Source organism: Neolamprologus brichardi, chromosome 3 (assembly GCF_056152115.1).
Source record: "Neolamprologus brichardi isolate AB-2024 chromosome 3, ASM5615211v1, whole genome shotgun sequence".
NCBI lineage: Eukaryota > Metazoa > Chordata > Actinopteri > Cichliformes > Cichlidae > Neolamprologus > Neolamprologus brichardi.
Window position 1 is genome coordinate 27,694,870 of NC_142106.1, and position 27,533 is coordinate 27,722,402.

At 41.3% G+C, this 27,533-nt stretch overlaps 1 protein-coding gene across 1 annotated transcript; it reads left to right on the top strand.

The window, feature by feature from the left end:
- Window positions 1-21: 21 nt before the first annotated feature.
- Window positions 22-27,442, top strand: LOC102776662 (adenylate cyclase type 2). Its single transcript, XM_087835597.1, has 26 exons — window positions 22-246; window positions 1,843-3,077; window positions 5,237-5,434; window positions 5,634-5,795; window positions 7,823-7,972; window positions 8,706-8,860; window positions 9,909-10,020; window positions 10,138-10,265; window positions 12,931-13,089; window positions 13,171-13,330; window positions 14,684-14,821; window positions 15,005-15,030; window positions 15,176-15,229; window positions 16,269-16,332; window positions 16,432-16,529; window positions 16,630-16,714; window positions 17,339-17,476; window positions 18,526-18,603; window positions 18,927-19,102; window positions 21,068-21,152; window positions 21,260-21,418; window positions 22,807-22,953; window positions 23,070-23,177; window positions 23,389-23,503; window positions 23,736-23,860; window positions 26,082-27,442. Exons 2-26 carry the CDS (start codon window positions 2,196-2,198, stop codon window positions 26,214-26,216), a joined length of 3,837 nt encoding a protein of 1,278 aa, XP_087691723.1. The 5' UTR covers window positions 22-246; window positions 1,843-2,195; the 3' UTR covers window positions 26,217-27,442.
- Window positions 27,443-27,533: the final 91 nt, after the last annotated feature.

Consider the following 27,533-nt stretch of genomic DNA (forward strand, 5'->3'; position numbering starts at 1 on the left):
CAGACATACAGCAAGTTTCTGACGTCTGTTCTTGAAAAGAAAGGACTGAATTCACAGGATATTTTTCACCTTTTTTTATTTTATCATTAATTTTTGTGAACTTCTGTGAAAGTGAAGCCTGCGTGTGAGCGCTCCGTGGATGAGGGAGGAAGTTACGCGTAAAGAGGGAAATGAGGTTTACTGTGTGTGGGGGATCTAAGGCTGTAAGTGACAGTGAGTGAGACGTTAACATCATTAAAAAATGAGGTAAGAATCTCACCTGTCTTTCTAACACACTGACGCCGTTTAAATCGAGTAACTGTAGCGCAGATGTTAATGCGCAAAAGCGCCTTTTTTCCGCCTTGACGCACAGTTCACGTCGCCGCTTTAATTTATTACAGTTAAATCGGTTTTAAAGCGACAATAACCACCCTACAAAAGCAAGAGCCGCACGTCAAACGGATAGACCTATTTTAAACTGTTCTCAGTCCTTAATATTTTATCCTTCTCTGTTTAGCCAATTACCAGTTTATTAAACTCTGAAAGATGCTTCCATCATCCATCAGAAACAGAGACAGAGGTGGCTTTGTTACCTTCCCCCTTTTATCTTTTTTTGTCTGAATTTGCTTTTAAAGCTCTCTACAAACTCTGATTTCCAGGTTTTCCGTGCAGGTAAAATCTCTCTGTGGGAGGCTCTTTCTAAACTTCACCAGCTGCCCTTGAACTTGTGCGAGAAATCCTTAAATTGTGGGACTTTCTTTGGCTTGACCAATGATTTTTAGTCGCTAAAGTCAAGACAGTGGGTTGAGTTTGTGGCATTCCGCACACAGAATTAAGTTTCAAATAATTTTGTAACGAGATTTTTTTTGTACGCTGTCAAATTGCCTTTCTTTGTTATATAACCTAAAAAAGGTGGTTTAAAAATGGCTTTAAGTGTCCTGTAAGTGTTAAAAAAAAACTCCCATTTGATTAAAATGAGTTTCCAAAGTTGGTTTTCATCTTAAAGAGATCCTGTTTTGTACACTTTATTAAACTGTCAATCTTAACTATGAAATAGTCTTTTACACAGTTTTGAGAACCTGGACCAGGTATCTGCATTGATTTTCTTGGAAAGCCCCTTCTTCTTTCTGTAAAGTGCTTCACAGACACAGAATAGGGTAGTGAAACCAGCGGCCATGGGAAAAGGACCACAAAGTAAGAACAATAACCGCGCTGTCTCTGCCACATGAGCAGACACAGTGCTCCTGTGTTAGAGAGTGAATGAAAGAAACCACGCTGTTGTCATTCAATCTCAAAGTGTGCGGCTTAAAGCTGACCTCCTGCGCCGGGTGCAGGTTGGTCAAGGTGAGCGGTTTGAATCAGATGAATTACCCGGTAATCCCTCCATGACTCTGCTATTAAATCTGATATCTGATGGTTTTTTTGCAGCAGACTGGACAGATCAAAAGGATATTTTAATCTGTGAATTGATGGGGACTTGGAAGTGGCAGTCATGATTTTGCATACTAATCAGATACAGTGAGGAAAGGGGAAGAGGCAGATCAGAGCAAACCACTGCATCTAGGTGGTGGCTTGAAAAAATGTTTCCAATGCTCAGTGAGTGCGTCAGCTGCGTGTCATTCCAGTACACACCTGAACAGGGTGCACACATGAGTGTGTTACTGGGGAAGTGCCTGCAGCCAGACTAACAAGTTTTTTTGCATAATGGGGAAAGGACTAGAAGAAGTCGGTCATTAAAATAGCATTAAAACGAGGGCAGGTACAAACTGAGTGCGCGTGTTATCAGGCTTTGGAAGCTGAAGGTGAAGGCTTGGTTTAACCTTTGCTGAATGTGTGGTCTTTCTGTGTTTTTCTTGTTGACAGGGAGACCCTTCTTCCCCCCAGTATGGATCAGAGCTCATCTAAAGAGGTTATCTTGCAGTTTAAGATTCCTTATCGACAATCTTTGGGTCCGTAACACATCCAGAGGGAGCGTCTTCAGCCTCATCGCCTGACTGCAGAGTGCTGAAAACAGAGGAGCTGGACTCTCTCTGAAATACTCTCTGACTCTTCTCCTTGCTGCTCAGACGTTAACAGCACCCGACAAGGGAAAGTAAAGACAAACAAACACTGTTCTAGTGTGTTTTTGTCATGCAGAGGAGCTGACGGGCACAAGGGGAAAAGCAAAGTGACAGGTTGGCAGACTGCGAAAGCCCTCGCACTCACACTGGGTCACCATGCCAGACGAGTCCCGAGGTATCCAGGACGGGGGGAGGCCTGGAGCAGAAGCTTCGCAGCTGTCCTTGGTGCCAAATATTGTTGTCGTCTCCAACGACGGGGAGGGCAAAGTCAACGGGCGCAACATCATTGAGCTGGAGGACTTCACAGACAACTTAAAGCGCTCTACTAAAAGCAGAAATGGTAGCACAGGCAGCCTCGTTATCGGAGGCGAGTCAGGACTTTCCGTAGAGGTGGGAGTGGCCAAGACTACACAGGCCCCCGAACCAAACAAAGCCAACTCTTTGGTGAAGGGAGCAGGTGCAGATCGTGATAAGCTACAAAGTGACAGCAGGGCTTCGATGCAAAAGAACAGCTGCAGTGATTCGGACTACGGCAGCTCAAAATCCCTTCCCGGTTACGGCGGCGCGAGTTTAAGCGCTGATTCCTGTGACGAAGAGCTGTCTGAGCTCGATGGAAACGTATTCGAAAAGGCTAGCCGGATCTCTCCCATCAATCTGTCTGAATCCAGCTTGAACACCTCTCAGCTTGAGCAAACCCCTAAAAACAGTCATGACAACTATGGCATTGATTCTAAAACTGACGTGACTACTAAAGCAAAAACAAAAAAATCACTGAGTGGAAGCTCGCCAGAATTACCCAGTGTTTCCCCCAGGGCCAGCCAATCCGGGGACAGCATCGACATCAGGTGGGCCAACGAAGACGACGACCGACGAAGCAACCTGTCCAGGCAGACTGTGATAGAGGGCGTGTGCTGCTGCTATCAGGCCACCCACAGGGCTTGTCTGCAGTGCGTGGAGGAGACTCCGTTAATGGTGTCTGGACTGGTGCTGACATTGGTCTTCAGTTTGGTCATTATCATCGTCCTCGCCGCCACAAGGGTGAGAATTAAAGTGAACACGAACCAGCCATGCTTCAGTTTGGGAAATGCACCCCATTGAGCACCAGAGGTCCATTTCCTGGTCCCTTTATGTCTGATTTTGATGCAAGAGGGAAGTAGATGTCCACATCACACACAGTTGCTGTTTCCAAAATAAAAGCACGTGGATTTGTAGTTTCTTGAGTTCAAAATTTGATTGAAATTGTAGATCAGACAACATAATCAGTATCTTATTCTTATCGTATTCAGAGTTTTTTCTAGTTTTCGCTATGTAACTTTCCACTGTCCACTTTCTGCTGTAGCAGAACAAATTTCCCACGTGTGGGACTAATAAAGGTTATCTTATCTTATCTTATCTTATCTTATCTTATCTTATCTTATCTTATCTTATCTTATCTTATCTTATCTTATCTTATCTTATCTTATCTTATCTTATCTTATCTTATCTTATCTTATCTTATAACATCCACTCCAGATACATAGACCAAAACGCAGAGTAGCCTCATTGATGGCTATTTTAGTCCAAGTTTCCCTGGGCAAGATACTTCACCCCAAAATGCATCCATCGAGGTGTGATAGGCTGAGAGATTAAAAGTTCTTAGAGTTCAGTAAACAGTAAAGAGCTCTATAACTGTGTGTGTGAGTCTGACTTCTGCTGCGCAGATGGTTGCCAGTAGGTGGCCTGTAACTGAGACCTAAAGCAGCAAAACATAGCCAGCATATAGAGTCAGATAAGTGCAAGTCACGTAGATGCCAAAGAATTAAAAGAAAAGATCAGAACTACCACTTTTGAGATTATCAACATGAGCGTAAGCAAAGGAGAAATCTTACAGCCAGCAGCACAAAGAAAATGGAGGATTAAACCTGTTTCACCAAAACGCAACAGCATTCCTGTCGCACTTCACTTAGACCACATGACTTCTTACAATTGCAAGTCACTGTTGTACATGAAAGCCGTACATACAAGTATTACCTGCCTTTGAAAAGTCTGTTTTAAGTACTGTTTTCTGTCTCTAAAAAAGGGTGATCTGTAAGAACCGGTTGCTATCGTATCAGACGAAAAAATAAAATGTCAAATTATCTAAAAAGCTAATTTTTTTTAATCATTTTAAGATAAGATCAGATAAGTTAAGATATCCTGTATTAGTCTCATAAATGATAGGTAGATAGGTACATTCATATCATTACAGCAGTAGATTGGACAGAGCAAGAATAAATAGATCCAGTATAACCAAAGAACAATAATACTATCCAAGATCAAATGTACATATATGCAAGGTAACATTTTCGCTAATGGTATTTACAAAGGCTTCCCTTTATATCTAAAATTTGGGTTGGGGGGGCGGGGGGGAGTTGATTAATCACCTTTTTAGGCTTGAACAAAGGCTTTCACTCAAGCTTATCCCAAACATTCACTATTCACCTTTACCTGCTCAACAAGTTTTCTCTTTTGAGGTCTAAAAGACGTCTAAGAAGTTAAATAAAATATAATCACATTTTGCTTCTCATTTATAGCCCAGCTAAGCTATATAATGACAAAGGAGAAAGCACTTCTTTTCATTGTACTCGTGAATTTCAATTCACTTTATGTTCTCTGAAACACATAAACCTACATTTGAGTCAGAATACTGTCCAGTCTTGCGGCAGTATTTAGTGCTAACGCTAGCCGCACACTACATGTGCATCACCAAGCTAGCATGCTAATCTCCCTCCCGTTTAATTTATAAATACCAACTTTTAAAGTGGATAGATGACCGTAACACTCAGTCAAAACTAATATTTCCATGTTAAAAATAACCAATCCTCCCTGTCATTGTGAAAATTAAAATACCTTTACTTCCTGTGGCTGAAGCAGATTAAAAACATGGCACCACCTGTTTGAAGCTGAGCCCGGCTTTCACGTCTGATGAATAAAAGCATTTTAATTTTGCCCCTTTGTGCTAAGCAGGTGTTTTTTGGATATAGTAAACAGCAAAGTAAGCTCTTCCAAATGCATTAATATTAATAGGAAGTGCTCCTTTCCCCGCCACTGTTAATGCTGTGCAGGAGTTTGTGCAGGAACAGACAATTTAGTTTTCTTTTAGAGCATTTTTTAAACTTTCAAACAGCTGAGATGTTGGTGACATTAAAGAACTATTTCACTTTTCTGTCTCTTCACAGAAAATAAGCAAACATGTGGGCGCTCTGTCCATTGTTAGCATTGTTCTTTGCCTGAGCACGATGCTGCTCGTCTGTCTGCCCTGGCTGGCCACGGTGAGGCGCTGTCGAGGAGCGCTGGCCCTCTTCGTCTGGGGGATACTATACATCACTGCGATGGTCTTCGTCTTCACGGGCGGACAAGTGACAGCGTGGGAACAGGTGAGTCCCAATGGTCCTGAGCACAGATAAATGGGAGGGTTACATCAGGATGGGCTCCGGTGTAAAATCTGTGCCAAATAGACATACACATCTATCCGTGGTGGCAATTACTTGGGAAATAAGGGAGTAGTTAAAAGTGAAAAGACGCCCAGGACAGCTGGGATAAGCTCTAAACTGCTGCATGTTTCTTTCTTCTTAGGTCGCGTTCTTCCTCTTCCTCTCTCTCAGCGTGTACACGGTGCTGCCTCTCTCGCTGACCTGGGCCCTCATGGTCGGGATAGGGACCAGTGTTTCGCACGTCATCATCATCAGCGTCTACGTTCCTGTCACCAGACCAGAGACACCAGATCTGGCTGTGCAGGTTCACACACATGTCATATTTGAATATATTTAAACTCGTTTCTAACGGCACGAGGGTCATGTTAGCCTTCCTCTTGTGACGTTAATTGTTTTTCCCTATTTCTTATTCATGAAAAGGGTTTGGTCGTGCTGAAATTAGAATTGGTGTGTGCTTTGGAAGTTCGTATGTAAATTTTGGAGAGATGCTTCCTTTTGCGTGAGCCAGAAAAAAAAAACAAAACCTCAAATTCAAATAGAGTGATACAGCGGTATCAACAGGGCGCAGTTACTTTGGAAAAATGTAAATCACCCGCTGTTATTATTAGTGAAGTCATAAACACATGCAGTTGTGGTCAGATGTTCATATTCACTCATCATGTGCGTGACTTTTAATGATTTCTTTTGGATTTTCAAGGGTCAGATATAGACACACCCCCCACTAATATTTGGGTTACTGTGTCTTGACATGTTGGGCCTCAAGAAAACGCTTTTGATATCCATCAACAAGCTTCTGGCATAATTCTGGCTAGATGTGTGACTACTCATCTTGGCAGAATCACTAGAATTCATTTAAATAAGTTGGTTTCCTGGCACAGACCCGGCTTTTAAGCATAGTGAGGATGGGGACTGGCAGCGGCTCCCGGGCCTGGCACATCCCCAAAGAAGGCATGCCCTAGAAAACAGTAATAACTGTGTGTTACAAAGGTCATGGACCTCTGCAGTAATATAAGTGGTAGCAAAGATAAGTAGCCCCTGGCCTCAATAAGGTGGTCGAGAGGACTTTTGAAGGTCTTTCCAGAAGTTTAATGTTAGCCTACTCTATCGGATCCAAAACCAGTTTTTGTGTGTGTTTGGGATCATTGTCCTGCTGCAACATCCAGCTGTGTCCAAATCTCAGTATCTAGGGTTACTTGATGTCAAGTTGTTTGTAAGTGGCTTAGCGGCCCTTCTGTTTTGTTTGCTAGTCTTTTGCCTCATGTACATTGTGTTTCGTTTTCCTTCCTTTCCTGTCCTGGTTTAGGTTCATCTGGTTCTTAATTGCCCTGCTGTTTGGTTTTTCCCGATAACTCTCGTGTCTATTTAAAGCCTTTGTTTGCCTGTGTTTGTTTTACTGTTTTTCCTCCTCTGTTTCCTGTATATTGCCTGCATGTTTCCGCATTTGGATTTGAGGACTTTGTTTTGGGGGTTTGGGATTTTTCTGCTTCTGTAAACAAAGGTCAGTGTCTGTTTATTCAGCTCAGCTTTTGAGTCTGTATTTGGGTACGTGCTTTGCAATTCATAACAGTCTCATCTGACAAGAAAACTTTTCTCTGGATGGCATTTGGCTCGTCCATGTGGAGAGCTGCAGATTCCTGTCGAGATTGAAGCAGAGGCTTCTCCCTTGGTCGGCGCCCTCTCAATCCATGATGTAAAACTGGCTTCAAACTGTGGACAGTGATGCTGGTGTTCCAGCAGTTTCCACTTCATGTTAGTCTTGAGCCTTGGTGGTTCGTGGGTTATTCCTGAACATCCGTGGGTCTTCTTTCAGGTCTTAGTGGTGACAAATCGAATAACTTGTACTTACATAAAATCATTTAAACTGATGAGCTTTTGTAAATCTACAATCTTTCCTTCTCAGATCTTCTCAATGAGTTCTATCAAACAAATCATTTTTATGCTGCAAAGAGAAACTACCAGTTGGAGTCAGTCATGACCACTTACGAGAAGTTAGTGAGAAGACACTGTAGAACGTATTAAATGTTTAAGAGAGTGCATGTATATATTTGAGCCTATATATATACTTTTAAGCAGTATATGTTCAACCTTGTGCACCCTGGACAAAGAACAGCTCAAAGAAATCATTAAAAGTCCAAAAATTACCACGGCATTCATTCAAGCTCATGATCCACGGATCAAATCAAATTAAATGTGTTTGTAAGCAGCTGTGCAGTTTGCAGTTCTCAGTTAGTGAAACATATCTCGTGCTCTGTGTCTCTAATTTTCACATAACAGCGCATATGAGAGGACGGCTAAAGTATAACCACCCCCTCTCCTCTCCTCTTCTCTCAGCTGGTGGCGAACGCTGTGCTGTTTGCGTGCGTGAACGCCGTGGGAGTTTTTCACCTGTACAGGACTAAGAAAGACCTCCGGATATCCAATCAGAAGCGAGAGGAGTTCAGCGCCATACGCTCCCAGAAGGAAATAAAGAAATATCAGCAGGTCAGCTTCTCAAACAGACGTGACTCACATCAGGCCCACGAATTCCATTCAGACCCGTTTCATTGTCGTTTCGTTTGGGCAGAGCATTCGTCCGCTCTGCTCACCTTTGTTTAGTACATTGCAGTTATTTGCTTACATGAATGACACAAAACTAAAGTATCTGACCCCGCCCTTTATTGATTTTGGCTTGGAGCGTTTTATTGACTTTAATGAAATATAATTTTGTTTCGATGTCTCTTTTGCTGCCAGCGTGACGAGCCAAAGAGTTAATTTTCTTCGCTCCTGCTTCAAATTTCCAAAATAAAGATACAAGCGTGTGCTTTAATCCATCCTACAGCTAAAGTAGTAAAATAAACAAATGAGATAATTTGATAAATTAATCTCTCCTCCATTCCTCTTGGGGGCAGCTCATTTAATTGACTCGTATGTGTAATCGCTCTCATTAAAGTCCTCTTTATGTGACACTGTATGCTTTTCTTGCTATTAGTCCAATAGATTAATCATTCACTTGTCTGAAGTCGAGCAGCGTATATAATAGGCGAGCCTGAATGGGAACCATTTACAGCAAGTAAACAAATAGATGAAACTTGATCCACCGAGTAAACATGGCAGCGCTTCAAGGAGGCTTTTGATGGCCATCTCTTTCTTTTACAGCCATTGTGAACTCCTCACCCACCTTCTCTACACACACACACACATGTAACCCCCGTCCTGTCTGTTTCCCCGGCAACAGGAGCAGCTCCTGCTGTCCGTGTTGCCACGGTACATCGCCGTGGAGCTGAAGACGGAGGTAATAAGCAGGCTGTCGAATCCCAAGAGCGACGACGAGAATAAGTCAACCTCACACAACTTTCACAGCCTGTATGTACGGCAGCACAGAGACGTCAGGTGAGCATCGCCGGGAGAAAGTGCTGATTGTCCTTTCGTGATGTCGACTGTGAGATCGTTCTATTATTCATGTTTGGTGGGATTAACTATCTCAAGAAGTACACAAAGTCCTGAAAATGTAAAAATATGCAGTGAAGGACATCAGAATAAGAGGTAGCAGACATTTTCAAGCAGGTTAGTGGGGCTGTATACACATGTACCAAGAAAAGACTTCAAAAGTAGGAAATCAGGAATGTCAAGCTGATTTTGCATCGTGGGACACAAGCACTGATCTTAAGGGGGTCAGAAACTCTGCTTAGAAGAAGTTTAACTACTCTTTGAATCGCTGACATACCTTAATATAAGAAAAAGAAGGTTTACATGGCAAGGCAATGCTGCTGTAATAAATGAAAGAAATCTAATAGGAATAAATGTGTCAAATATCAGAAAAAGCTCTGGGTGGTCATTAACCCTTTAAGACCTACCATAGAACCAAGTCCGCCAGAGCTTATATTATATTTTTACATGCTGTGGAGCCATTTTTGGGAGCATTTCAAGTTGCTATACATCAATACAACCATTACAGCCTAGATTTTAATAATATGTATGCATTGAGTGCATAGTAATTACATACATTGCAAAAAAGTGCAATAAACTACAAAAAAATTGAAAATCGTTTTTGTTTTTTTAACATATATTTCTAGTTAGAGAAATTTAAGAGGCTTATCCCTCAAAACTGTAAATACAAAAAAGTTGCACAAAATAGTTTCCCACCACAGGAAATTTATTTTGAGTGCCTTCATAGTTTTATTTTTGAAATACACCAATTTTTATATATATGGTAGCAGGCTAACACAGTCTTGCAGTGCACTTGTGGAAACCTCAGAGGTGACGATGAAGGCAGTTTATTCATTAGTCGCCAGAAATGGGAAGGTGTGAGGGTGGCGTGCAATGATTATGATGATTAGAAGGACTTTAAGGCATAGAACAGGTCCTTTAATGAATGGATGAGTGTCAGTTAATAAGGCTTAAAGTAAAGTGGTGTGTTTGTCTGTGTGGGTTCATGTAGCATCCTGTACGCCGACATCGTGGGCTTCACGAAGCTGGCGAGCACCTGCACACCCGAAGAGCTGGTCGCTGTGCTCAACAAGCTCTTCGGCAGATTCGACGAGATCGCCAAGGTGCAAATGCCAGCTCACCCACCCCGAAATAACCCTTTCATTTCCCCACAAAGACTTGCTTTGTGTCAGCTCTGACCTCCCGGACTCACTTTCTCGTCCCTTTCTTTCCATATGTAGAGGAATGGGTGTCTTCGCATTAAGATCCTGGGGGATTGCTACTATTGTGTGTCTGGTCTGCCTGACCCCATTCCCACCCACGCCAAGAACTGTGTTAAGATGGGGTTGGACATGTGCACTGCCATCAGGTCAGTTTATCTCAAGTTATTTCAAGTTTTCCTCATATTTAGGTGTATTTCAGGCGATTTTTTTCTCTGTCCACACATACAGATGACTGTAAGAAAAAGAAATGTGCTTTACGTTTGTTTAAAACGCCTGACGTGCCAAAAATAATTTTCCATCTGAGTGATGCACGTCGGTTTTGTGAATTTGCATGTTATGTACCCTGTTTAAGTTCCTCTTTGTGCTTGTTGCGCTCATATTCAAATGTACGACTGAAAGCAGACTTTATCCTGCTGCTGGGAGCATACAGTAACTATAAAGAGTCCATAATACACTGGTGCTGCTCATTTCAGTGAGGTCTTGTGTGATTTTGTCCTACAATGTTCATGAAATGTTAAAATATCTGGCTTTGTTTGCAGGGTTTTGCTCACATTTGGATAAAAATAGGTGTATAAATTTACATTACAGTGTCATGGGTCAGTCTGATGGGAAGATTAGTGATTGACATTAATGATTGGGGGTTATTTTAATAGTCTTTCATTTTTGATTTCCCCTCTAAGGCATAAATTAAAAACAACATTTTGTACAGAAGCAGCTTCTACAGGGCGGTCAGTGTGGGTTATTGTTTAAACGAAACGTTAACATAAGATTATAATGTTCTTCAGCTGCATCACCATCTTTTCTTGCGTTTCACTGCACAAACAGGGGATTGCTACTTCTGCAAAGTATTTGCAGCCCTTTGTTTCTTATTTTTGTTGCTTTCATCATTAGCAGTCATTAGCATTAGCAGTTCCCAATAACAGAAGTTTAATAAAATACAGTGTAAAAAAATAGAAATGGAAGTATGAATAACAGAACAGAAGTAAAAAAAATTTAAACGCAATGGAAGAAAAAAACAAATAAAAAGGAAAAAGCACAAACACACACAATGGATGTTTTAAAGATAAAACACAAAGGAACGGAAGTGCTGGATGTTTTTGATTTTTGATTTCTTCATATTTTCCTTTCTTTTGTTTCTGGGTTTGTCTGTCTCACTGGCTCCTTGTTTTACTTTGAAGGTTTGCTTTCGCATGTGACCTGATCTGGTTTTACTTTCTATTCCTTCCTCTCCCGTTTCCCCCTCACTCATTGTTGTCACCCGTTGACTTGTCTTTCCGTCTCTGCCCTTTGTTGAGGTTGTGCTGCTGTGATGTCCACAGTGGTGCACTATGAGATTAACGGCACAGCGAGCTGTGTCGAGCTTGACGTCAGAGTTTTCCATGTCAGGAAAATTGCTCGTTTTTGACCTAGCTAAATCACCATGGTAACTGATGCTGAACACAAAACCTAGTCTGGAGTAGAGCTGGGCGATATATCGAGTTTTTAAAAAATATCGATATATTTTTATACGAGATATAAGATGTGACAATATCCTTTATATCGATATAGTCTATGTTACCTTATAACTATACTTGTGGAGCCGCAAGTTTGCCTCTCTTTCGTCCACTTTTGTCTTTACGCAACATTACTCGGCCTCGCCCCTCCTTCACTGAACACAACTCCCCCTCCTCCCCCATCGCTTCACCTGCAGGAAGCGACAAGATGGACACGGCAAATCTCCGTTAACGAGTTACTGCGGATTGCCCCGTGCGTGGGGCTGGACGCCGTCAATGTGTTAGCTAGCTAACCACGCTAACAAGCTAACCGCGCTAACGCCATGCAGCCCAGAGGCGCTGCACAGCCTAAAATCCTTTCATTTTCTCAAAAGTTGACAGCGCGCCTTATGTATGAATTCTGGTTGTGCTTGATGGCCGCGAACCGATTTTATGTGGTACACGGCGCTCAGCAATCTGTCAAAAAATGTTTTAGTACGACTTTGCTAAGCTACGGAGCTGCACCGGTTGATGGATTGTCGGCGCATTACGGCTACCGAGGAGCCTCGCGGAGTGATGCGTACTGTGCTTCAACGTAACATTACCCTACTGTGTATAAGGACCATAAATGGCACCTGTTAAGAGACGTGGTTACGAAGAGGATTTCAAACTGCCGGCTGTCAGTCACGCAGTAGAAGTTGGGAACAGAGCAGCTGTGAAATCTGCCCTTGTTATTATGCTCAGCGTCTGATAGTTTACATTTTGACTGCACAATTGTGAGCTTTTTGTTAAACAACATTGTTTTCTTTTATTTCTGGAGCAGTATTATTTAATAAATGTTCATAATTTATTTTTGAGTAAATTTTATGTACATCTATGCTCTATGTTAATAAAAGTGCCTGTGTGACATCTGGGACACAGCTTTGACTAAGAACTCTCTTTTTGTTCTTACTTTATGGCTTTAAAAAAAATATCAAGATATATATCTTATATCGCCGTCCAGGTAAAAAATATCGAGATATGAATTTTGGGTCATATCGCCCAGCCCTAGTCTGGAGCAGGTCCGGAGTTTTTCCTTCCCACTGTCACCAAGTGCTTTCTAATACAGACTGTCTGATTGTTGGGGTTCTCTCCTTATTATTGAAGGGTCTTTGAAGCAATGTATATAATATATATATATATATATATATATATATATATATATATATACACTTATATATATTGTTTTATATGTCTTTTGGTACTTTTTCTTGTCTTCTTTGCACTGTGGACGAAACAAGGCCAGAAAGTATCAGGGCTGAATGTTTCTGATTTGATTCATGCCTTTGTCTCCCTGTAGTAACCTGCGAGAGGCAACCGGGGTGCAGATCAACATGCGAGTAGGCGTTCACACGGGCAACGTGCTCTGCGGCGTAATTGGCTTGCAGAAGTGGCAGTACGACGTGTGGTCAGATGACGTCACCTTAGCCAACCACATGGAGTCCGGAGGTCTCCCTGGGTGAGAGACGCTTAAAGTCAGTTTAAACATAATGAAACTCTGAGCTGTGTGTATTTTATTATTTCTACTGTTCATCTATAGGCGGGTTCACATCACAGAGGAGACGCTCCAACACTTGAACGGAGCGTACGAAGTTGAGGATGGGGACGGGGGGAGTCGGGACCATCTTCTGAAGGGCAGAAAAACATACCTGGTGATTGACCCCAAGAAGCCACACCGCCCTCCCAGGAGGCACGGACTGGTAGGTGTCTGCCCGTCTGTGAGACACGGGTCAGGTATTTTTCCAAAAATATCAAACAAATGTGAACTTCATCCTAGTCCTTTCCAAGTTTATAAACTATGTGGTAAATACTAGGAGTGCAACGATACACAAAATTCACGGTTCGGTTCGGTTCGATACTTTGGTGTCACGGTTCGATATTTTTTCGATACAAAAAAAATGTTCATTCCTTTTTAATTTGTCATTTATTAAAATTGTAAATATATATTTTAACTCAAAAGTACAGTTTTTAAATTTAATGTTGCTGAAACAACAAAGTAATAAAAAAATAAATCTATCTGATCGAGAAAGCACTCATCTTTGGAAAAGAGAGTTTATTACAGAGAAATGGCTCTTTCCAAAATAAAAACTATACTATACGCTTCTTCTGGGCTATATTCTCAGCAGCATATTAACTTCTGTCTCGCTAGCTTGCCCTGCGCTCAGTGAATCTGTGTTCGACTACTCCGCCTAGGCTGCACTGTCGAGCGCAGATCCACTGAGCGCTCAACACAGACAGCATCATCAGAAGGAAAGTTGATCAAATAAATTTTGTATTGTTCGATACACATGCGTACCGAACCGAAAGCACTGTATCGAACGGTTCAATATCGATACGAGTATTGTTGCACCCCTAGTTGTTTGTTGCTGTTTGTTTTTTTCTTTTACTTTGGTTTTCAGTTTACAGTGTGTTATGTTTTTATTTCATCAGTCAAATTTTCGTAGTATTTTAGATCCCTGGTAACCTTATTAATACCCACATTAAATTTTCCTGTTAAAAATACTGCAGCCAATCAAGCTGAAACACCTTTCATTTCCTCGAACCTTGGAAATCCCAACTTCTGACTTCAAATAAAACACGTGTTTGTCTTCTTGTGAATTTCTTTACAAATGCGGGGAAATCATCTCAAAAGGTCTCTAAGTATACTCGTGAAAATAGCCTTCACTGTTCCCGCTCACATGACCCGCGACTAAACGAACTTGTGACACGTTGTCTTTAAAAGGCAGAAGGTGCCAGATTGAATCTTTCGCGTGTTTTCTCGCTCTTGTGCCGCGCAAGAAGATCAAACGTGTTGTGCCTCATTCCATGTTAGGAATTTCAGCTGTGTTTGTGCCCAGCTTAAGGAATCAACACGTTGCTGTAATATGTAATTTCACAACAGCAACCACAATGTAAACCGTTACGTGTAAAAAGGGAAGCTGTTAGATTAAAAGCTGTTAGGAAGATGATAGTGGTGTCCCTTCTGGAAACCCTCTGTTGCGTGTATTGTATCTGTTAGGAAAATGAATCACAGTTCAAATCATGTTAAGCTGTAATATTTGCCCCAATTTCAGCCCAGCCATCTTACACCAGGGGAGAACAGGCAGCGAGCGTCACTGCGGATGTCTCAGTACCTCCAGTCCTGGAAGAGCGTCAACCCCTTCGAAGGCCTAAGCAACCCCGAGGCCAGACGGCCCAAGAAGTCAACCACCGTACGTATCTGTGCATTTGTGCTGTTGCTGCTTAGTTTCTCCCTCAGAAACGCAGCGTGTCACATCACCGCCTTTGCTTGGCCTCTAATCAGCGTTTCATTATTAACTCCATTGTGCATTTGAATAAGGTGTCAATCTATTTCTCACTGTGTTTATGTTTGTTTGTTTGTGTGATTGATTCAGGAACGCCCGGTTTCACAAGATGACTGGTTAGTAAAAGATCACCAAAGATCACTAGAGAAGTCATGCAAAAAAGCATTAGTTGTTTATTCAAGTTTAATAGAAATAAATAGAACAATAACATCCATCCTTTAATCCCTGGATGTGTCTAACATGTTCCTCTTTCTTTCCCAGTTTGGTCATTGATAACAGTGTTAGGGGATCGCTGGACACGCTGGACATTAAAAGGTAAGATTTATTGTTTTTGTGCTCCTGCAGAGTTAAAACGGTTTTAACAGTCCTCTGAAAAACTCAGCACACCCTACGATTCAGTCGCTCGTAGAACTTTTTTGGTCCACTGTTCTTGGCAATGAGGATTTATTTATGCACAGTCAAGGTCCCACTTAGGCATTTGTTTCAGGTTGAGGTCTGGACTTTGCTTGGGACCAGTGTTGTGTTGCATCAACCAGTTTCAGAGGAGTTCACGGTCGACTCAGTGAGCACAAGTTGTCAAGCCCAAATCATGACCCCTCCACCACCGTGCTTCACAGTTGATATTCTGTGTTTGGCTGCAGCTTTGTAAACCTAACCTGTTCATTTTTGAGAGAAGAGGCCTTCCATACATGTTCAATCTTTTTCTAACTGTGCTGTCATGAACTTTAACATTTAACATGCCAACTGAGGCCTGTAGAGCAGCGGTCCCCAACCTTTTTGGTTGGTGTCGCGGATAAATACAACAAAATAAAACTAGTACCGGTACCGAAAAAAAGAAGATTTATTCATAACACATGTGAAAAGACCCAGGAAAACCGAGTTAACGATAAAAACGATAACAAAATAACGCTGAAAACCGATAAAAACCCTGAAAACTATACATTTCACACCTGAGCCTCAAATCTCGCGGCCCGGTACCAAACGACTCATGGACCGGTACCGGGGTTGGGGACCGCTGCTGTAGAGTCTGAGCTTTGTGCAGTTTCTCTGAACATAGCACGGTCTGACCTCGGGGGTGAATTTGCTGTCAGATCATGTCATTGTGTTAACAAACACCTGACTGCTCCAGAGCAGAAAATTAGGTGCTCTGACACCTGCTGCTGTTCAGTTAATTAAGGACATTTGACATTAACAGTGCCTGACTCGAACCTTACCCTCCTAACTCCTGTGGACGCCGTGGGGGTGTATGTAGTTTTTCATAAGACTGCGTGACTGTTAGTCATTAAAATTAATTTAAGAAACTTGATTTGTTGAATATTTCTGCCCTCTGATTGTTTTCCAATCTTTCATTCAGGAAGAGAGCAAAGAAGCTCAACTGTTTGACTCTGCTGTTCAACGATATCAACTTAGAGAAACAGGTAGATTCATTCAGGTCAAAGATGAGATTACTGGACTTTTAAGCGCGTTTAAGGTTCTATTGAGCATTTTTAAGCCATTTACACTATGTTTGTTTTCAGTTCCGCTTTTCAGAAGTGGAGGGTTTGCACCACTCAATGAGCTGCTTAGGTTTAATTTTCGTCGCTCTTTTCACCGTCCAGATGTTGGTCTCTAAGACGTGAGTAATACTGTTTCTTGCTTGCCGTCTCACAAGCGCACACGTCTTTTATTATTTGGAGAGAAAGTGGTGTGAACTATGAATTTTCATTCTTCCACAGGAACTTCGTGATGGCGGTGTCCTACGGTGTGACCTTTGCAGTGATGGTGGTGTTCTTGTTCATTGCTTTCACCGGATACTTGGAGGTAAACAAACCCAGGCGGGCTGTGTTTAATACATATCAACAGGTGATCCGCCTTTTATCGACAGTCCAGGTTTCAGTGTCAGTGGTTCTTCAAATGAAGAGAAAACATGCGTACGTGCACCTCCGGTGTGAACGGTCCAGGTTCAGGGTTGACTGACGGCTCCAGAGGAACACACAGGAGCTTTTGCACATTTAGTCCTGCATTTTTTTTTTTAATACAAGACAAAAGCAAAGAAAACAATGAAAACCAAACCATGCACACCCCCAATCTTATACCAACTCTCATAAATGCCTGAATGTAAAAATGTTTCTTTGCTTTTAATAGAAACGCTCGCTGAGACACATTTAACACACCTCTGTCCATTTCCTCAGTCCGTTTTTGCACAAGAGTACCCCTTCACTTTTACCGATTGTTATCAACGTTATCATCTCACTTTAACTCTGAAAAGAGCAGCGATTTGAATTCAGTTTAATTTAATTAAGTAGTGCTTCACAGTTTGAATGAAAAGTGCAGACGTCTCAATATGCAGACACTTGTTTATGCACAGTTATAGCAACTAAAATCGCTGCAAATAGCTTTATTAAGATAGGTGACGTAATGAGCATTTTTTTTATTGTTTCACAGAAATGGCGTTCCAAGATGCCGGTGGGTGTCCAGTGGATATCTGGGCTATCCCGCGGCGTCGCCACCAGGGCTGTGCTGCGGTTGTTTGTGATCATTATCTGTGTGCTCATCATTCTGCTGATGGCCATGCTCAACCTTGTAAGTTCCTTCATCGGTCGTTCTGCCAGTAACGTCTCAGAGTAAAAAACAACTCTCTTTTTGTTTCATTTTTATTTTTTTTTATTTTTTTTAAAGTGCTCTTGACCAACAGTTCTCCAGGCTTTCTGAAGTTCTTTCAAAGTTGGACATCGGGTGCTTTTTCATTCATTTTCAGTCCAGTTGTTTTACTATAAGAGGAAATTTTCTGTTTTCTACTAGCAGCTGGTCATAATAAACACATTTGTTCCCATTTCTTTAGTTGAATCTATTAAAAATGTGAAAGATGACTCAGTCTGACAGACTTAAAAATTGTGTTTTTGTATCAACAAGGTTATTGACAAAGAGCTGAAAACTTGCTATATCTCATTATAATGAGTGTTACCTTTTTTAAGGACACACTGGACGCCAGCAGATGACCATCATCTGAAAGTAATGTCCTTAGAGAAAAAATCCGCCAATCTACTTTTCTCTGCATATTTCAGAGTGGCCTTTTATTGTGGGCAGTCTAAGGCACATCTGTGCAATATTCATGCTGTCTAATCAGCACCTTGACATGCCACACCTGTGAGGTGGGCAAACGAGAAGTTCTCACTAACACAGATTTAGACAGATTTGTGAACAGTATTTGATAGTAATGGGTCCTTTGTGTCTGTAGAAAAGGTTTCAGATCTTTAAGTTCAGCCCATGAAAAATGGGAGCAAAAACAAAAGTGTTGTGTTTATATTTTTGTTCAGTGTAGAAACAGTATCAGCCATGGATCGGCCTCCCCAGACCTCTCCCAGATCTCAACATATGCCCTATATAATGTATTTCAAAGCTTGTTTGCATCTGTTTCAGTAAATCACTGCAATTATTTCCTATATTCCTCACAAAATAAAAAGAAATTAGGGGCGACTCAAGACTTTGGCACAGCATAGTGTTTAGCTATAAATTCATTCATAACAAAACAGTTTATGGCTAAATAATTATTGATCTTTTGTAGATTAACTAAATGGGCCTCTTTACTCTGTTATATCTCATTTACTGTTTTAAATTTAAATTTCTTGCAGCACTTCCTCCCTGGAAATAACTGCACCAGCATAGCAAACAACACAGAGTGGGAAAGTTTGAAACTCCAAACGCTGCCTGTGAGTAAATAAATGCTTCACTGCGCCTTTATTACATGTTAAATAATGTACTTTATCATTTCTTTGGGGCAGTATGATAGTTTGTTAGATTTCTTAATAACATTGTTGTTGTTATTTATAGATCTATGTGACTTGTTTTTTTGTCTCTGCACAGACTTGAACGTTGCTAAAATACTTGACATTTAGCTCCTACATTTCTGAAAGATATTTGGCCAAGGGAGCTACATAGCTGCTTGAACATTTCACTCGAAGTATTCCAAGTCACGCCTAACCTGTTGTACTCACATATTTCTCCTGCTACCTCCCTCTGTCCAAACATGCAGTATTACCTGTACTGCTGCCTGCTGGCCATGCTTGGAGTGATTGTGTTCACCAGGACGTGCATGTCTGTGAAAACACTGCTGCTCACGCTGGCTGTCGTGGTTTACCTCGCCCTCTTCCTCTATGTTTTCGAGTCAAGATCAACCTGCCTCATCGAACTGTTTTATAATGGTTCCAAGTGAGTACATTTCACTTCTCCACATATGGAAAAAGCCAACACTGATAAACAAGCAAAGCACTCGCCTCATTCTCCACATTACCCAGAGCAATGGTTAAAATAACTTTGCAAGGTTCAAGTCCTCCAATATCTCATGTTTGTAGCAGATTTTAATAAATAGATTTCAAAAGACACTATGGCATCAGTTGATACCATAGTGTCTAAATGAAAATGAAAAAAAGTCATAAAAATAAATACGTTTTAAAAAATAAAGAACTGTAAAAACGATCAATATTAATAATAATAATAATAATAATAATAATAATAATAATAATAATGAAATGTAAAACAAATAAATAAAATAAAATGATAAAATTTAATTATAAAATAAAATAAATAAATCTCGAATGAGTTTGAATCTTAACCTCAAGGTCAATCTCAGGTTTTCAGAAAATGCTGTGAACACGATGACTGGGAAGGAACGATTTTCAAATAACATGACATGAGGGGTGGTGGTTAGTATTTTTAAATGTTGGCAACCAAATTTAAGCTGTAAATGTGATTTTAAAGACAGAACTTTTCCTCTTATGTTAAACCTTTCATGATAAATAAAGCTGCAACTAATATCTACATGTGTTTTCATCAGTCTTTTTCAGGCTTTTTGTGTTAATAAAAAGCCAAAAATGAAAGACAAGTGTAACTGTATTTTACTAACACCCCCCAGCCCCACCACCACCACCCTCCCCTCCACAATAAGAATAGTCTAAGCAGAGAAGCCCAGACCTCCCTCAACCCCCAGGCTGCCTCCTCTAGTCTCAGTTTATCTAGTGTGACACCCTGGTGTTCTCAAGCTGGCTGACAGATGTAATCTACAAACAAAACACTTCATCTAGGAAGTATCCCAGTCAAATACCTGAACCACCTCAACCGCCTCCTTTTATGTGGAGTATTGGGTCTACTCTGAGCCCCTGAGCTCCTAACTCTGAGGCTACGTCCACACTCGCCCGGATAGATTTGAAAATCCACACTAGCGTTTTCAGTCATTTTCACAGAGTTGTGCATCCACATTGAAACGGCTGAAAAGGCTTACATTCCAGTACAGCGCATGCGCAAAAGCGAGTGAGGATTAAAGAATTTGAAAAGCTATCCGGAGCATGTGCAAACTGATGTTAATCTTTTTTAGGGCTGTCAAAATTGAGAGCAATCAAAACAACTGCTGTATAATGCCCTCCGCTATTGTTGCTTAATTGGTCACATGACGGCATCACATGACTAAAATGCGTCATCGTTTTAGAAAGTCTCCATTTTCGAGTGTCCACACTGCGACGGGACAGCTCCATTTTCAAATGTATGTGTTTTTGTGAGCAATGTCAATGTGGATGGGAGGCCAAAACTGAGAGAAAACGATGTGTTTTCAAATGAAAACCCATTAGTGTGGACGTAGCCTAAGTCCTCCACCCTTTTCCAGTTGAGAAGCATGACCTTTTTGAAAAAAAAAAGGTAAACACATCACCAGGATAAGCCTTTGATTTTGGTTTATAATTGATCGGACACAAATCAGCCGCTCCACTTTAGAAGTGTGCTGTTAATCTTTAATTGGGGGGTCTTAATTATCCACTTCAGCTTTAAGCTATTTGTTTTAGAACAGCACTGAATGTGGACGAGCCTCCACAGGAAGTAAAAGTGTGCAGGGAGAGGGTGTAGGAGATGAGGTGGATCTGGGCCATGGTGTGCTTTGCCAAGCCAAAGTGTTGGATTTCCTACTCTTTGTCTACCTCTGAGAGTCCAGATTGTGAATCCTGGTCTGGAGTTTCACATCAGCATTACTTATTCATCGGCTTTCTATAGACTGAGGCGCGCCTGGGGGCGCCGGCCGCATCGGCTGTGTGTGATACAAGACACTGGTGTTTGAACATATATGTAATGGAAACATGTTAGAAGCCTGTACGGTTCTACATATAATAACATGCATGGGATTTTCCACAGGCCCGGAGTCCTGAAGGACCCTCAAATCATGTCGGGTATTTGGCTGTCCATCTTTTACATTGTATGCATCATACTGGCCAGACAGGTGAGTGTGTGTGTTTGTGTGTCCGTGTGCAAGAAGTTCTTTAACAAAGGAAATGCCGTGCATGTCACATCCGGGTTTAAACCAATGCTTCTTCGCTTCTCTCTCAGGATGAGCTGAGCTGCCGTGTAGATTTCCTGCTGGAGCGCTGTTTCAAGACAGAGAGAGATGAGATGGAGACCATGGAGAACGTCAACAAGCTCCTCCTGCAGAACGTCTTGCCACTTCACGTCGCCTCTTTCTTCGTGGGCAAAAACATCAATAACCAGGTAAGTAAGACATTCCCAAGGTGCACAGCTTCTGTCCTTTATCTGTTCAATACAGATCCAGTTGGAAACAAGCCTGATATTCATATTTATCTTCCACTGTGTGACATTCCGAGGAATGTAATGAGGAAATATGAAAGTGGGCGTGTAAGGATCATTTGCAGCACCACATTTTTGTCCTTGGAGCTTTGCATGATTCACAGTTCAAAATAATTCATATTTATCAAGAACTGCTCGATTGAGGCAAAAATCAGTTATCCTGTTTGATTATTTGGCACAATTGAACATAGATTTAAGGAATATTTTTAACAAACCGGCACGGTGGTACAGTGGTTAGCGATTTAGCCACACAGGAAGAAGGTCCTCGGTTTAAATCCACCATCTGTTCTTTCTATGTGTGGAGCTTGCATGTTCTTCCCCTGTCTGTGTGGATTCTCTCCGGGTTCCTGCTACAGTGTAAAGCATGCAGGTAGTGGGCTGAGGTGGTTCCGAAAGCAGCCATTGGTGTGAATGGTTGTCCATCTCTCTGTGTTAGCTCTGTGACAGGTTGGTGTACCCTTCCTCTCACCCTGTGGCAGCTTGGATAGGCTTCGGCCACCCACCTGCAGCCCTAAGTTGGATAAATGACAGAAGATGGATGGATTGATGGGGGAAAAAAACTTTATTTGAAAGCCAAAAAAGAGAATAAATGTGATCTGAACCGAATTTCATCTGGATGTGTTGACAAAATAAGAATCCTGGAGTCACTGGAAGGTTTAAATCTAGTCGGTTGCACACTCCTATATTTGTCTTTTATCGGGCTTTGGTGCAGCTCCTCAATTCATCCTCTATCAAAGACAAGCTGCTTTATCTCTGCCTTTAAGCCAGTTTTCTTCTGATTGGCTGTCCCCTGCAAACAGAAGGTTTGCGAACGATAGGTGGGTGGGGCATTCTTGGCTGAGATGGCCATATTACGGATGTCCACTCTGTTTGACATCATACAGTGAAAGAGTAGACGACAATCTCAAAAACAGTGCTTAGAGTGGTTTTAATTCTCATGGCCTTTACTTGGTTAACAGCACATATTTGACAGGAAATAAAGGGGAAAAAGTTTCTGCTTCATATATTTTTCTTACTATTTGTACCACCTCAATCATTCAGTCAACCATATTTGAGAGTAGTTAGTCTGAAAACACTGTGGAGGGGAAAAAATCAATGATTTTTGGATGTTGAGTGAGTTGAGTGTTGGCACCAACACGTTAGTTTCGAGTTATGAAACCTTTTTGGAGTTTCACGTGCAAAAAGCAGCAGAACAGGTTTGACTTTTGAAGGCTCCTGCATGCAAATTGGATGAAAATAGGCTTATGCTGAAATTATCTTTTTAATCATAATTTTATTTTACATCCTTTCAGGACCTGTACAGTCAGTCATATGACTGCGTGTGCGTGTTGTTTGCATCGGTGCCTCAGTTCAAGGAGTTTTACAACGAGACGAGCGAAAACAACGACGGCCTGGAGTGTTTGCGATTCCTCAACGAAATCATATCAGACTTCGATGAGGTATGAGGAAGCTGACGGTGTGAAGTCCTGCTGCTGTCAGCACCAGCCTGCTGGAACATTTTGTCTTTTCTGCCTCTTTCTCACTCTCTCTTCCTCTTTGTGTCTCTTTCACGCAGCTTCTTTCAAAGCCCAAGTTCTCCTCGGTGGAGAAGATTAAGACCATCGGCAGCACCTACATGGCCGCTGCAGGGCTGACACAGTTGGCTCCGGGGGATGAAAGAAAGGTTTGTGGCCCTGAAGTCACAGCTTTAGGTTATCACCGTGCTGCAGGTCATTACCTGCAGGTTGCACACAGAATGACTGACATACTCAGGAAAAGAATTTGGATTTGCAAATCCAGGCTTGCAAAGCTGTCTTCTGGTCTACTTTTAAAGTGTAAACAAACTGCACACACGCCCTCTGACTGAATACTGTGATCTCTGGCTCCCCCTACAGAAATGTGACATGTCCTACAGCCACGTGCGCTCCATGGTGGAGTTCGCCATCGCTTTGATGGCCAAACTAGAAAACATCAACAAACACTCTTTTAACAGCTTTAAATTGAGGATTGGTGAGTCTCTGCAGAAGAATAATGCAGATGTTACAGATTATTTATAGTCTGGTTATTTATTGTTATTTTCAGAGTCGAATCAGAAGTTGCATGATGTCTGTTTATTTTTCATTTTTATAAACAGCTAAATGATTTAAAGAAAGACAACAAGGGTGCATGGATGGTGCTGATCTGACCTCCTCAGACAGTCTTGATAACCCTGAAATAACTTCTGTCTGCTGTTCACCTTCAGGGATCAACCACGGCCCAGTGATTGCAGGAGTCATCGGAGCCCATAAACCTCAGTATGATATTTGGGGGAACTCTGTTAACGTGGCCAGCAGGATGGAGAGTACAGGAGTACTGGACAAGATCCAGGTCAGTTTTGTTTTTTGGAATATATCCTGAGTCTGTTTCTCTCACCAGTGTTTGATGGATTTGGTGTAACAAGCCTATAATATGATAATAAAATATTGTATGGTGGTTTATTGGTGTTTGTAAAGGCATTAATGCATTATTAAAGGACGCCAGTCTGATGAAAGTTTCAATATTGTTCAGTAAGATAAGATAAACTTTATTTACTGACTCTCAAAGGTTAGGAAAGTCGTTTACAGCAGCTACAAATCAAACACGACCTAAAATAGCTTATAGAAGAAGAACAAAATATATAGTTCAATAAAATAACATAAGGACACAATATGACAAAACAAATATTTCAAGGTAAAATTAAGTCTATCTATTAGATAGAAAGAAAATCTAATAAAATTTTAATGGAGACTATTTTTGTTGTGTGTTTTTTAAGGGTATTTTTAGTTTTCTGGTAAGAATGCCACACAACAACACTGCAATACATGTAAGAAATCAATGGTTTTCTAGGCCTGCAACTTCTTCCTTTGTCCAGTTTCCTCAGTATTTTAAGGACATCCCGCTCATCAGGCTGAGATATGCCAAGTTTTCAGCTAATCGCTCCCTGTGAATCACCTTGTTGGTCCAAAAACACTATTTCATGTATGTCAAGCTGCCATGTGCTGGTTGTGTGAAGCAGACAAGAGAGGACTCAAGCGCAGACTCATAGAGGCAAATAATACATTTTTTAAGTTAATAATAAGGTATTGCAGAACATCAGACAATGCAAAACTAACTAAAACTGGAATGTACAAGTAACTAAACAGGCAGGTAGGCAAAACACACAGCAGGGAATGAAGGAGACGCAACACTGGACAGAGGGAGACAGAGGCTTAAATACACAGTACAACGATGAGGGAACAGAAAACACATGGGAACACAGCTGAGACAAATTAGACATGACGAGACCAGGGAAGCTAAACTAAGCACACTGAACATGGAACATAAGCAGTGTTGGGAAGGTTACTTTTAAAATGTATTCCATTACAGAATACAGAATACATGCCCCAAAATGTATTCTGTAACGTATTCCGTTACGTTACTCAATGAGAGTAACGTATTCTGAATACTTTGGATTACTTAATATATTATCATGCTGTTTACAACTACATGAATGTACTATTGCTGTGATTTATTACTGTTACTGAAGGTCCGCGCCTCCGAACCGTAGTAAAGGGACCTCTGACTAATACGGTGGGTTCTGTGTCGGGCTCGTAGCCGAAAACTAGCTTTACTTTGTTGTCTGGGTCAACTTTGCTAGTGAGAGACAAAGAGAGGCGTTGAAAGGCTGCTGCAACTGAACTTATTGTCTTTGGAGGAAAACACGAACACGGTGTACAGTCGAGTCTTAATAGCTTACTTACAACTGGGCTCGTCAGGCACTCTTCTTGGCTGCAGTGGTTATTATTATATTTACATGCTTCCAGCTCCTGTTTTTGCTCGATGACAGCTCGTACTTTTCCTTTTTCTCCCTCCCTCCCTCACAGACACATAACGGGTATGGCAGTTCATTCTCCCTGCAGCACGGACTACACTGCCTATGATGCTACATTCTTTAGAGCTATACCTGTAGCATTCTGCCTATTAGCTTAGCACAACAACAACAAAAAGGCCTCTCTCACCCAGGAAACACGCAGAGAGAGCGTCACCCTGTAACCATGGCAACGGTAACGCTGCCGCCTGGAACAACAGAACGTAGCTGTCAAACAAAACCCAAACAGTCCTGACCCGCCACAATATGAAACAGGGAAGTACCGCCGTGTAATCCATTTATTTCAACAAAGTATCTGTATTCTAAATACCACCTTTTTAAACGGTAACTGTAACGGAATACAGTTACTCATATTTTGTATTTTAAATACGTAACGGCGGTACATGTATTCCGTTACTCCCAACACTGAACATAAGACCTTCACAATAAAACAGGAAATGAAGGAATGCAAGACTGACACACGAGTTTGACAGAGGAGTGGAGGAACGGCAGACGAAGGGGGGACATGACGGGCTGGGGGAAACGTAGAGTGGAACTCCAGAAAAACAAGACACGAGAGGGAATGGTTCTCGTTACAATAAGGTCTTGACGTCTACTCCCCTCCTCATTGGTCGCTTTTCTGTTGCCTCAGGTGTGGTAGCTTAAAGGTGCCTGGAGAGACATATAACCTAACTCTTTTTATTGTCATTTTCTGGCTCGCAGGTGACCGAGGAGACGTCCCAGATGGTCCAGACTGTGGGATACGGCGTCACTCTCAGAGGAAAAGTGAATGTGAAGGGGAAGGGGGAGCTCACCACCTACTTTGTTAACATGGATCACACGTCTCCTGATTTCTGATCAAGCCTTCACTGCAGGCCATGGCCCAGACACAAGCTGCTGGTGCTTGTTGTTTGTCTGTAGCAGTCAAGCTCACACTTGCATGACTCATTCTGGGGTTTTCTTTTTTTCTTTTTCCACACGGAGAAACACAATCAGTGTGAAGGACTTAAAATAAAACACCACTGTATGTTCAGCCAGGCTGGCAGTCATTATAGACACCTGCACGGCCTCTGTGTGATGTAACGGCAAAGGTCAACACCCGGCAATCATTCACATTCACCGAAGAGAAGCCACCTCAGACTGGTCAAAGGAAGGCGCACAACTGCAAGCAAGCAACCGAAAGCAGGGAGCTTTCCACGCATGCTGCCTACTGTTTCTGTACTGTATCTGTGTTTCATGTGAAACTGCTGCAGACACTTTTCATTGTATTATTATGAAAACATTAAATGAAATATGTTTTTTTTGGTACATTGGTTGTGGCTGAATCACACAATACTCGTGTATGAAGTTATAAGGTACCAAAGATCACTGCTGTTATATGAAGGATCTTATAGGATTTACATTTAGAGGATTTTATTTTAGATTATTTATGTTTTTCACTACAGACATTTAGGTTTTAGCTCAGATATCTTTACATTTTTCACTTTTGTTTTTTTTTACTGTATTGCTGCATTTGCTGTCTTCTGATATAATGACTCGTCATTGAAGGAAAAACACTGGCACTGCTCATAACTTTAGCTACACCCGTGAAAAGGGTTTATATGTGCAGCTGGAAACAGGTTTGGTAATATTTTTTGCTTTAACCTGAGGGAATCACAAGCTGTTCCATGGGATAGGAAAGAAAAATATTTGTGTAAAATATATTTATTTTTGTGATTTTTTTTAGTATTATTGTTATCTCTAACCTGTGGTTTTATTGTGAAATTCTGAAAAAAAAATGGACTGGCTGGTCATATGTCCTCACTGCTGGAGCCAGAGAGATTTAATAAAACCATATAGCTCTGAAATATGATTTATTTATCGAGTGTGGCCCCATAGCTGTCATTAATTATGCTGTAAAACATCAGAATATCAGTATAATTACGCCATTAAAAAAGAGTCACATGATGCACATTTGGAAATTTTGCACTTTAAAAAGACTTATTTTATGTTTTAAAGGATCCTATTCTGATTGTGCTCAGAATATTTCTTCGTCTTCTTTTTTTGGATGTGTATTTCTGTGTAAGTTGAAGAATTCACTCTATTTATAAGCTAATAAAAAATAAAAAAAACACACATGTGTCTCTGTGGTGTGTGTGTGTGTGTGGAAGCTTCCTACGTGCATCAGTGAGCACT

Excerpts from the sequence above, each read along its gene's own strand:
- LOC102776662 (XM_087835597.1), top strand. The coding sequence starts at position 2,196 with ATGCCAGACGAGTCCCGAGGTATCCAGGACGGGGGGAGGCCTGGAGCA. Across the intron at positions 7,973-8,705 it reads AAATAAAGAAATATCAGCAG|GAGCAGCTCCTGCTGTCCGT; the intron begins GTCAGCTTCTCA and ends CCCCGGCAACAG. Across the intron at positions 19,103-21,067 it reads CTGTTTTATAATGGTTCCAA|GCCCGGAGTCCTGAAGGACC; the intron begins GTGAGTACATTT and ends GATTTTCCACAG.